This window comes from Amblyomma maculatum, chromosome 1 (assembly GCF_055883805.1).
Source record: "Amblyomma maculatum isolate TAMU_Amacu chromosome 1, ASM5588380v1, whole genome shotgun sequence".
NCBI classification, from domain to species: domain Eukaryota; kingdom Metazoa; phylum Arthropoda; class Arachnida; order Ixodida; family Ixodidae; genus Amblyomma; species Amblyomma maculatum.
In genome coordinates, this window is record NC_139344.1 from 110,330,928 (window position 1) to 110,343,883 (window position 12,956).

The 12,956-nt window shown below is 41.8% G+C and overlaps 1 protein-coding gene across 1 annotated transcript in view; it reads left to right on the forward strand.

Annotated features, from left to right (window-relative positions):
* LOC146203491 (cytochrome P450 4c3-like) overlaps positions 1-12,956 on the forward strand; it is a 48,523-nt gene that overhangs the window by 9,204 nt on the left and 26,363 nt on the right. The window contains exons 2-3 of the mRNA XM_084588790.1: positions 3,099-3,363; positions 6,862-6,974. Coding sequence (XP_084444916.1) covers positions 3,114-3,363; positions 6,862-6,974 — 363 coding nt within the window. The 5' untranslated portion in view covers positions 3,099-3,113. The remainder of the gene's footprint in view (positions 1-3,098; positions 3,364-6,861; positions 6,975-12,956) is intronic.

Sequence of the window (12,956 nt, forward strand, 5' to 3'; positions counted from 1 at the left end):
CGTTACCTTCTTACAGCGCAGAACACTGCCATCGTAACGATAGCGCTCATGGTGGCACAGCAATCTTTATTTCCTCTAGCTATCATTATCGTCGCCGACCTGATCTAGTTCTTGCAGTGATAAACTGTGAATCTGTATGGATTGAACCGGATGAATCTTTCTTTTCACGAGATAAAAAAAAATTTAATCATTGGTTGCGTATACCGATCACCCTCGTCTCCTGTCAAAGATTTCTGTTCAGCTTTACACTCAGTCTTAAGCGCGTTATCTATGGAACGCAAAAATGTAATTATAATGGGTGACATCAACATTAACACATTAGACCCCAACTGCCCTTCACATAAAGATTACTTGGATGTTTTAAACATTCATGGTTTTGAAAATCTTATTACCATTCCGACACGCGTTTCGGCGAGTGGGTCAAGCTCACTTATAGATCACGCCTTATCCAACCTAATAACCGCCCCCGACGCAGGTGTTATAGAGGCTGATTTAACTGATCACTGCCCTATTTTTATTCAGCTGGATAACTGTGTTAACCAGGCTAGGCATACACTCCGCATTAAAAAAACACTGAGTGCTTCATTATTCCTTGAACGGATTGGCAGTGTTGACTGGTCAGTAATCAAGGCCATTGAAGACGCTGATAATGCATTTAGCCAGTTCTTTCTTATTATCTCTAATGCTGTTAATCAATGCTCCACTGTATCTATGCGCAATAAAAAATATTCAGCTCCGATTAATCCCTGGATGTCTTCCAGCCTATTAAACAGTTTAAGGAAAAAAGATAACCTCTATAAAAAGAGCGAAAAACAACCATTCAACATGAGACTTCTAGCACGGTATAAGAATTATTCTAATGTATTAAGCATGCTCCTCACAACAGCTAAGAAAAAATACTATGAAAGAGAGTTAAATCTAGCCGGAAATGACGCTAACAAGAAGTGGAAAATTATTAAAGCATTCCTAAACAGAACCACCACTAAAGTTCCCATATCTGCAATTTCTTCAGGCGAGAAAACATTTAGCGACCCGGTAGACATTGCTGAAGCGTTTAGTGACTCATTTGATTTACCACCAGGTAATTCTAACATTGCTACAAGTAATACATTACAACGATCTCCCCATAGCATTTTCCTTTTTCCTGTGTCACCTGACGAGATCTGCAAAATAATACACAATCTGAAGGACGCCAGTCCAAGTCTGGATAATATGCATTCTTCTCACATAAAGATGATTGCTCATCTCATTTGCGATGTCCTCGCTCACATTATTAACCTGGTGTTCAAATCCGGAATTTTTCCTACTGCGTTGAAAAAGACTAAGCTCATTCCTATCTTCAAAAAGGGAGATAAGCATAACATTTCCAATTACCGCCCTATAGCTATTCTGTCATTTTTTAGTAAAATCATCGAAAAAGCCATTGTTGTCCGACTAAATAGCTATTTATCTAAATTTGACATTCTCTCGCCTAACCAATTTGGTTTTGGATTAGGATTCTCTACTGAATTAGCTGTGATCGCTCTCACTGATCAAATTAAATCCGTCATTGATGCGGGTAACATCGCTGGTGCATTATTCATCGATCTCTCCAAAGCATTTGATTCCCTTAACCATACTATTCTATTCAATAAGCTTGACGCTATCGGAATAACTGGGCCTGCCCTTACTCTAATCAAAAGCTATTTATTCGAAAGAAAACAAGCGGTATTCATATCAGAGACATATTCAAAATAGAGGACCACAAACATTGGAGTTCCGCAAGGTTCACTTCTTGGTCCTCTCTTATTTTTATTGTACATTAATGACCTCCCTGTGCGCCTTAAGAATTCTGTTTTCTTTATGCAGATGACACCACCATCTTAACCTCGGGTTCACACATAAACATGGTGGTTGAAAAACTGAATGCTGATGCAGACAATGTATTAAGCTGGTGCCGGGATTATATGCTGTCCATTAATGCATCCAAATCTAGTTTTATAGTTTTCAGCTCATCTCATAAAATTATCTGCGAAACCCCGTCTGTTAACATCGGCTCTAACTCTATCTTTGCTTCTGATCATGTGTCATTTTTAGGTGTGGAACTTGATAAACATCTAAAATTTCGGACTCACATCACATCTATTTCTCGTAAAATGGCTTATGGCATTAGAGTGCTAATTAAAGTGCGGCCGTATTTTGATATTCTCAAGCTCATTTCTCTATATTTTACTCGTTCATCCACACTCACATTCAGTACTGCATTTCATCTTGGGGAAACACGTACCCTTCGCACTTATCTTCCCTGCAAATTATCTAAAATCAAGCTATACGCATTATTACTTGTAGTCACCGCTCAGAAAATGCCCTTCTTTTGCTCCAATCACACAATATTCTTTCTGTGAAGAAAATAATCGACTACAGTTTATGTATCCTAATGTACAAATCTGTTAGAGAGCTACTTCAATTCTCACTAACCACCAATGATCAAATTCCGCGTCGTACGGACACACGTTTCGCCAACAACAACTTCTTGCTGCCTAAACCAAACACTAATTATGGGAAACAATCAGTCCGATTTTCTGCTACCACTCTTTGGAATTCATTACCTACAACTATCAAACAATCATTAACTATTTTTGCCTTTAAATCCGCTCTTCGTCAGTTTTTGTTATCACACTTATCGTAATTTTCAAGGTAATCTGTTCCAGTGTTATCATTTATATCTTTTCATGAATTGTTTCCTATGTTTTCTTTATGTGATTAGGTGTTTATTCTTTGTTATTACATCAATAGCGTCTGTACTAATTCATGTTTCATTCGCCCCAACCCACTGATGCGAAATATTGTATAATTTCTGCAACTGCTCAATATGTATTTCTTTTCAATAATCATTATAGGAGGTCCAGTTCCGCAGTCCTTGACTTTGGGACCTCTTTCTGTATTCATGTTTTGTTAACCTTTGAAATACAATAAACTTCAAACTTCAAACTTCAAACAAGCCAGAGTCTACACTTACTGCATGTGATTTATTTGGGCGAACTTTATTTAGAGACGTTCTTGCTATCTGTTTTAAAACCGACGATATTCGAAGCCAAGAAAGATTATTTTTCTTACAGCCCAAGACTTCAACCATGAGTAGGCTTTCGGCCACAAGTGGGTTGGCTGAACTGATGTCTACCTGCATAAAAGGAGCCGTCCTGAGTTTCGTCACCATCCTTCTGCTCACGGGGGTGATCATTTGGCTTGCCCAATGGATTAAGTGGAAAACGTTCAGGCATCTCAAGCACCTACCCCATCGTACTGAACACTGGCCTTTTCAAGGCTTGTGGATCATGTTCAGGGCGTGCTCACAGCCTGATTCGCCGGTCCGGTTCAGTACACGTGAGTGTGTCCTGATTGCAACAATAAACACGGCCGAGTAGTTGAGCGTAGCCTGACCCATTTTGGCGCAAATAAGGAAGAAGCGAAGAACAATTTTTGCGAAGCGATAAGATCGCGTGAGTGCTTCTCAGAAAAGCTCGGGAGAAATGGTTGCAAACAGAGGTAGGCACGATGTAGGCAATAATCCACACGTAGCCTGGACTGTCGAGCGCCCAAGTATTATAGAACAGGATAAGAGTGGGCGTAAGAGCTAAGATGGAAAAGCCAGAGCGGGGACTTCCTGGTGGTTCAGCTGTTATGACGCTCGTAGAATGGCAAAGAGTTTATTTCTCTAAATAACAAAGAAGCAGGTTTCTGGAATCACAGAGCTAAGTATGTTTCACACCTAGAATGAACGTCTTCTTCCGCTAGACGAATTATGAGGAGAGGCAGATGCGCTTAACTGATAACCGCAGTTGCTGATCGCTTGTCATCGATATAAGGAAGAACAGGTTAAGGACAAAGCTTGCACTTTGGAAGTGTATCGTTCAGAATTATCCTGCTTATCCAATGAAAAATTGTAATTTCATGCTTGGCTATACAGGCTGAGTGTATCAAGAAAATTTGAAATGTTTTTTTTTAAATACTTTACAGAGCTCGATTCTAGGGCCTCTTCATAGCACTTTTGTGGAAACAAGGGCATTAGAAATGAAGTTACACTAGCAATTTTGCGTATAAGTTCCTTCCTTAACCAGCTGCAGAGCACAAATAAATTGTTCCTAAAAGGAAAATAAAAGCTGTCTCTGGTCTTAATTATAGAATTTCATTTCCCTCGTTTTGTAAGAGGCTTTAAATGAGAAGAGTACACATGTTCTTCAAATTAGTCTCTCGGTATCCTCCGCCGCCCTTCACTTGGTTAACTAAGTGACAGAATGCTAAATTATTTTGTGCCCTGTAATGTGCGTATACCTAGAAATGGATGTAAAAGCTTACAAGTTCATAGCCACTCATTATTGTCAAGTTCTCATAACAGTATTTTGTCCTTGGTTTAAAATCTATTTTGAGTTGAAGGTGCGCAGAACAAGGTTACCTCTCGTGATGAAATTAGGGGTGCTCTTCATCTTAACATTTTCTCTTCAGCGTTCTGTTTCTTTCTCAAAGGTTTAATTTTAGCAAGTAAAGATATATCGGAAGCTCGTAAACGTTGCGAATCATTCATTCCGTAAACGCAGGGGGTTTGGCGCCTTTATGTTTTAGTAAATCACAACGCCGATTGAATTTCACTGTACCACAAACACTGAAAGGCGTTGTAAGAGCTAGCGTTGGCCGGCCAGGCTGCATGCATCAGGATCAGAATCCCCGTCGGTAAAAAGGCGGCGACCCGCCCTTTGGTTTAAATTATTTAGGACAGCGTCTAGTGCCCAAAGAGACACCTTGCCGCCCGTACCTGAGCGCTCCGGTTTCACCAAGGCCTCCGGGCAGGTGGATCATTCCCTCGGAAGTGCCAAGAGTCGTCCGTGCTGGTTGTTTGTACCGCGCGCGTTTACTGGGCCGTTGCAAGCTGCAACCCAGCTTCACCGGTCGTGAAAAGGCTAAGGCAGACTTCGCACATACAGTTAGATCAAACTGCCTTAACCTTATGTCTGAAGCATTTAGAGGAATTCTCGGCGAGACCTAAATTACAATATGTAATGGAAACCACAGGGCACCTTCGATCTTGGGCTCCGCATCAACCATCGTCTCTTTGTAGTCATGTGTCATGCGGCAGCTTCTTTCTAGAGAGAGAGAGATAGAGCGAATGTATCATTTCCGAATGGAGGATTTCCTTCATCGCTGTGATGTTATTTACGACTCATGCTATTATGCTGAGTTCATCAAAATGTCTTTTTTCTACCTGCAAATGTATTTTACAGGTTTTCTTCTTCTTCTACCCCTCCTCTCCCCCTCCACCCTTCCATACGCCGTAATGCCAGATAGTGGCTGTGTGGGTACTATGATAAATAAATCATAATACTGCGTCATTTCTGAATACCTCAAAGGTTAATTTGTTTTTGGAGCATGGGCTTGGGCTGCCCATGATACTTATGACGCAAGCATAACCAAACCGATTGTTAAACCGACTGTATGTATTCCAAAAGAGCCAATGACCAGCATAGTGCCGGTCACAGTTGACTGAGCTATTTAGCTGCTTACTGGTCACTTTGGAAATAGCAAGCAAACAGCCAACAATTCATGATCCTTCCGCCGTCGGATTACGATGACTGTGAAGTTACAAAGCAGTTGTTAAGTTAGGAACTTCCATGTCGGATTAAAAATCAATCAAATTGGTTTAGGGGCGAGAAAAGGCGCAGTATCCCTCATACATATCCGTGGGCGCCTGATTGCGCTCTATAAGAATGTGGAGAGGTGAGATTGAAAGAAAAAAAGAGTTCCCGTAATGGAGTGCTCTAGAATAATTTAGACCACTCCAGGGGGCCTTTAACGCACACTAACCTCGCACAACACACAAACAGGTGTAGGACACGACTTCCATAGAACCAAATTGCCCCCATTTAAGAACCTAGCTCGAATTCCTTTCATGGCAGCCAGCGAAAAGTCTAGAGAAAAATTGTCGTTGGGCGCGATTCGAACTGCCACCGGCGAAAAGGAAGCATTTCTCGACGCCAGCGCCTTAGACAACTCGGCTACCGACGCATCTTGTGGCACCACATCTGTGTAGTCATTCCTTTATCAACACCAGTTTGCTTCTGTCTCTAGGTGCGCTGAAGTAGTTGATGGAATTGAACAGCGGCGCAACACGGAAACGGACACAGACAAGAAGGGGACACCACATGTCTTGTCTGTGTCCGTTTCCGTGTTGCGCCGCCGTTCAATTCCATCATGCACCAACTCGCCCCCCAGGCCGTTATTCTGAAGTAGTTGAAACCGAAACAACCGGGTTCCCCACCCCTGACATAGATATGCATTTGCGTTTCGCCTGCATCGCAACGTGGCCAACGCGATCGGGTTCGAAACCTGGTACTCCAGATCAGTGGCCGAGCGTCTTAACCAGTAGCTACTACGACGGTTATTTTGACAGAGATTAGACTAAATATCTAAGGCTCTTAGCTTTGCCTCGTCATGAACGCTGAAGAAACCCAAAAAAGTACTGTTAAATTTTGCTGCCATCTGATTTCAATATCTAAAAATTCATTGCCTGGAAAACGTTAAGGAGCACTTCTGCCGATGGCTATCCTCGGTGAAAAAGCTTGTACAAAAATGTGTGCATTAGTAACATTAGCACCACCAAAAGCGGGTAATTTTTTCGCTATGGAGCAAAACCAGTGCAGCGAATAGGGGTTCCGAACAGAAGGTATTACCAAAGTGGCGAGGAAGTATTTTTGTCCCTGTAGTTTTTCTTTCTTTTTTTTTTTTTTTTTGCCGCTTTGTAGCAGTTTGCCAAATGCAACTTTCAGGGAGAGCAGTGGTGCGTCTCGTTGAAATATTGATGTCACATCAGCGTTTTGGGTAATTGCGCAGTGGTCTTCAGCGCGATCTGCGGACTACATGCGCGATTCCAGCGGTACGGCAGACATGTCGTCTACGTTGGATTCACTCCGCTTCTAACCCTGTACAAAGCTAAGTACATCGAGGTAAGTCTACTGTACTCATACTTCAGTACTTTCAACTTAATAAACCCTGGAAGATAACTAGGCGTTTTCGGAAAGAGAACACGAGAACTAAGGTCCTGTTTTCAAAGAAATTTTATACCTGGTGGCATTTTTAACTGTTTAGAGATCATTATTCTAAAACCTGTTAGAGATACGTCAGTGCAGTCAGCGCAGATGAATTGCACAGCAAGGCCTACATTATGTACGTTACTGAGCTCAGTAATGAAGCAATTAATTAACTGAAATTAACTAATCAACTTCTCTATTTTCGAATGCGGGGCCAATTTCATATTAGGAAAATGAAGGCCGTCCAAAAATACAGTGATTCCAGTTTTTGAAGCGATAGCCTCACGACATTCGGTAAAGCCAAGATTCGGTGTGCTTCCGATGACCTTTAGACAGCTGCGATGTCAAGCTGGAACCTTGGGTAGCTCTCTTTCCACCAAAGTTCAAGGTCAGAGTCAAATGTCAAAGGTCAACTGACGCTGCAAGTAGCTTCAGGCGTAAGCAGCTGGGGGGAGGGGGGGGGGGAGGGGGGGGGGGGCACATGATCGCTGACGCCAATCTCTAGTAAATATAGAAGCGTGCCTCGATCGGAGCCGCGTCATGGACTCGCAGGAAGAGCAACTGAGCAGCCGTGCTCGTTACGATCATTGGTTGGCTGCATCTGATGATCTGGATGACACTGCGTTGCGAGATGAAAGTTTGCGGAGAAGAGAAGGGGCTATAGCCAAAAGAGCGTCGGCAAAGACGCGACGATGCTGCAAGGCATGAGCGACGAGCAGCACAGATGGCTGCCGGACCCACCGTCGCCACTTCTGCGTCGTCACTGACAGCAACAACTATAACTGAAGAGCAACAACGGAGGCAACTTGCATGAAGTCTATGTGTAACCATACTTCAGATGTCGCTTCATGCTAGGTTTAGTCGAAGCTAAACCACAGCCAGTTCTTAAATTTCCTTTATCGACAATGCAGTTCGAAATATTTCACCTCGAAAATACACCATTTTTGTTTGCAAATTCGCTCGTAAAGCTGACTTCCCGCAATGACTTTTTTTTTTTTAAATGATATCAGTTTGTGGATTTTATTCCTTAGAAGCAGTGAACGTGATTTCCGCGACAGCCCCACGCCTAGCAACTTCGTTTAAAGATGTGCCGTGCGGGAAGCCAGCTTTACGAGCTAAAAGTGTGTATTTTAACTTAACATATTTCAAACTGCATTAGCGATAACAGAAATAAAAAAAAAAGCTGAGATTTTATGTTTACGGTCTTCATTTCTTTATATAATATTGTCCTTCAAAATCAAAAGTAAAAAATTGATTAGTTAAACGGTAATAATCAGTTGTCTAATTACTGATCTCTCTCGCGTACATAATGTCCGCCTTGCTGTGCAACCCACCTGCACTCACGTATTTCTGACAGGGTTTACAATAGCAATAAGTAAACAATTAAAAATAACACCCGGTATATGTGTTGGGCAAATGTTGCAGCACATAGGAATAGAACTTTGCTCGACAAAATCGCTGCCGTTTTCTTTTTTTTTTTTTCTGGAAAAAAGAACGTGCATCACAAAGGGCAGGGAACATTCCATTTGACATTTCATAAAATCGCAGGTTTGGATACCCGCATAAGATAACTAAACATCCACAATCTGAATTTGATTTCTATACTAATGCGCAAATTCTTCCGTTGGAACCAGCGCGAAAAAGTGCCTTATAGTGCCCTAGTTCAGTGCAACCAACACAGGGTTGTTGGGACTCACGTCGCCTAGTATGCAGCGTATTTTTAGTCTTCCGAAGTTCGTTATTTCAATAAACAGTAATCAGCTAACATTTCAATTATACACTTCAAGAACAAGGTGCCACTGGAGAAATTGTAGATCGTCGTAAAAGCTCACAAGTAAACTTTTTTCACCACAGCACCGTCTACCGAAAGGGTTACTTTGTTGTCCTTGAAAAATAACTCGCACAATAAAAAAGTTTCGGCATACAGTGAGGCTGCTTCAAAGTCCCAGAAGGCTCCTTAGAGGAAACAAATATCCAATTTCATGTAGATATATGCGCCATTATCTTGTCGCGAGGTAGGTTTCTTTTAAGGGCGATAAATTAAGCTGCGTAGATGGCACAGTTGTGCAACCCAGCCGTTTTTCTCGAGGATGCACAACTCCGTATTTGACAGTTTGTTCCTCTACCTATTAAATAAAAAGCTAGCTTATTAGGCTTGAATATCGATATTCAATATCGATATTCCGCAATATATTTTCGTTCTTACATGTTTTATAGATCTATAAAACATGTAAGAACGAAAATATATTGCGGACCAGGCCATATATTCGTATTGTATTTTCAATAGCCCTCAGTTAGATCCAACTGGGCTAGGACAATAGCCCTATTTCTAAAACCTTTGTTTCCGTTAGCTGGGGCACTCTGTATTGTTATTTAGAACTATGCCGATACTGTCTTTAAGCAGAATGTACCATATAGCATTGCTTGTTATTTCAGTTTCAGTGTCTTACAGGAAGGTACCTGATGGCAAACTTGCCCAAAATCGGCCTGAAATGTGTAAAGTGCTCAGAACGCTTTGGTTTAGTGCAGCTCTAGCGCACCAGTACGCACCGGTGCGTACCTCTGTGGTTTATCCACGTTACTATCAGACATACTGCAAGCATCTATGAATAAAAAGCCTTTTGAGACGCATGGCTTCAATTTCCTTATACTCTATTACGAAATAACCACGAAACGCTCATGTCGCTATTCAAAGAGCGAACCGTCCCGCATAAGGCCACAAACTAGACCAGAATTGATTCTACTAGGAAATGATCGTGTAAGCTTGGTAAGCATTACGTAATTTGTCTTTAACATTTGTGGTTATTGCTAATTTTCTATGGCTATTTTACAGCCTTCCAACCTGTACTGAATGCCAGTGGCTTGGCTATGCGGGATGTGCTGAGTGTCAATCTCGTCCGACTTTCCTTTCAGCGGCCTTTGAAACCATTAGCGGTTCCGTTGCCCTCAATTCCAATCGAACTTAAGTTTGCTAGTGCTTGATATGCATGCAATGCGTACATGGTGCACAGTAGGCCGTTCTCGAAGATAAAAAATAAATTGTGGTCGTTCATTCAGATTACATTTTTTTTTTTTTTTACTAGAAAATCTGAGGACGTGATCTCTCAAGCATCCAGCGATAATGACCTGACTACAAATGAGGACAAGCTGGCGCTTTTCTTGGATTCAGCTTAGGTGTAAACGGCTCACGTTTCAGCTTTGGAAGCTGCACAAAAAAAAAAAAAGACCCTGGAACACGTAGTAAAAAGGCAAGCTTTGACCTAGACAGAGACGTGACGTGTAAACCTTTCTATTTCACAAGAAAAATGGTGACGCTTCAGGACTCTTTTAGTAGTGATTACTATTGTGTTAATCAAATCTAAATATAGATGAAAGTATATTGAAGGAGACAATGCACCGTTTTCGAATACATCTAGTTCACATTTAAGCATTAAAACGTCGTGTACCTGGCTGGCACGTGCGCTTTTAGTGTCTTCTGGTTTTTGTGAGCAGCAGTCTGCATCTATTTCCGCGATTACTTGGGTCGAGTCGATAGTTTCCTGTCTTCAGCCTCACCGCAGAACGCATATGTACGGACAGAAAATGTTTATTTAAGCCATCATTTTGACTTCCTAAAGCCGATTTATGAACTGTGTGCTTAGAAGTTACCGCCACCGTAAAAAGGAAAAAAAAAAAAAAACGCTTCAACTGCAAGAAATTTGAAAGCGCAGTTTGCTTCGTCAAAACTGATTTGAGGCATAATGGAAATAATTATGTGCTGAAACAGTTACCCAAGTGCTAAAGTACTGCACGGTGCTACAGACACAAGGTTGTCGTGCGCACGAAGATTCACAATGTTTATGACTCGGCAGCAGCCAAAGAATAAGCATAAAACTCGCGAATGATTCGAGATCTGAGACCTACCCGAAATTTTCGACAACCGAATTCTTTCAACTGGAAGTTCTATCTGAATGCAATTTTCTCGAGTCCATAGGTTCGTACCATAAGCATCAATAAATAAGGAGGTGGTACCTCACGACCGTCGTCGAGTTTTTTCGCCTTGTGAAAAATGAGGCTGATTTGTTTCCTGTGGAAAGTTAAGCAGCTTGGTGCGAGCGCGGGACATTATTGTTCAAGAAACGCCTGACAGTGCTTTTCTGTGGAAGTCATAGATGATGAGTGCGAGCGTTGCAAAAACCTTTAACGCAAGCTATCCAATGCAGATCGTGCATATGCCAGAGCTATCTCACGAATAAAATGATATCCGGGAGAGACGGCATGGGTTGGTTGAAAGCAAACTACTCTTGGTAAAATAATACCTTGGATGGAATGGGCTCTATCCAAAATACGCGCTGGTGCTGTACTCGGCCACAGACCTCACAATGTCCTTTCAATATCAATCAATCGATGCTCGAGCTGAAGCAAATATGGGACAAAAAGACCTTTCCATCAGACGGATTTCCACTTCTCCCTACTTGCGTCTCTTGCAGACGTGATACTTGATTTCAGTTCTGGTTTATGTTGTGTTGGTGGGGCCTTGGGATAATTACCGCACTGTTTAATAGTTTGTTAGTAATGGGCGGTTCGTCAACCGTAATGTGTGTAAGGTGCTTTTCAGAAGGAAACGTGTGAGACATTATGGCCCCGTGTTCGGCTACCATACTGAGTACTGGGCCTCGGTCTTCAGTACGACTGCACGGATTCTAATATGTACATAGCTAGAGATCACGTGAAAATTAGTCACCCAAAATAACTTCACTTTTTTTAATCCGACTCCCACCTGCCACCTCTGAGCTTCAGCTCGAGTCAAACATTTTTTTCCTGTGATATTTCTATGACTCCTGAATATAGAAAACCGCGACCACTCTTAAGTCGTCAACACAGTGAAACTGATGGGGCTCCTTCAAATATCAAAACGGAAGAAACCTCACTGGTATCAAGGTCCTGATAAAGAGCTGTAACGTTTGGTGAGTGGGAACACGCGTTCTCGTTTAGCTAGCCCCCTCGTAATGCGGAACATGTGGCCTTGGGAATTACTTTCTTCGGCTTAGAAGGAATGCAACCCTTGAAAAAAGGAGCGAAGTAGACCATAAAGGATTAGATCCCTGAAAAATGTTTTTCTAGAATTACTCTAGTTTTAAACTTCTCAGACATAGGTTTTAACATTTGTTAACCATGGCAAAAAAGACTTCCAGTAAGACGAACCACGGTTGCCTTGGCCTATTGAAATCACTGCTCGAGAAAGAGGATGCAAAGCAGATAGATAACATCAGCGTGAATGTGAAAGAAATACATTGCTATTCAATCTTGAGAAGCACTCTCGCACTCACTAATTCGTTCTGTTTTGAACTATGCTTCTATAGGTTCTATAGTTTGGAATCCATATGCATAATCGCAGGTTAATAAGTTGGAGTCTATCCAAATGAAAGCAGTGCGTTTTATTTTTCGCCTTTATGACCGCTGTTTCTTACCCTCTTCGCCACTTCCCTCCCTGAAACTAACAACGCTTTCTGCACGTCGACGCATCGAATCGCTAAAATTCTTGCATTGCTTAATCAATTCTTCAGCCTCACACTCGCCCAATTACTGTACGTTTGCTCCAGAATTATCAACCAGAAGTAATCACGAAATCGCCGCTTTTTTACGCGCGCACTAATACGTTCGAATTCAGTTTTTTCCCACGCACCATTGAATCGGGGAATGGATTACCTGCGAACATTCGCTCCTTGGATCTCGACAGTTTTGTAACAGCTATTCAAGACGCATAAAAGCATAAACATTTGTATAGATGCCTGTAACCCTCCATTGATCATGTACTCCTCTCTCGTTCATACTTTTGTTGTTCACTGCACATTGTAACTTGTATATATTTTAGTACTGTATTCCAGCATTGATAACTTCACAATATATGTTTCATGC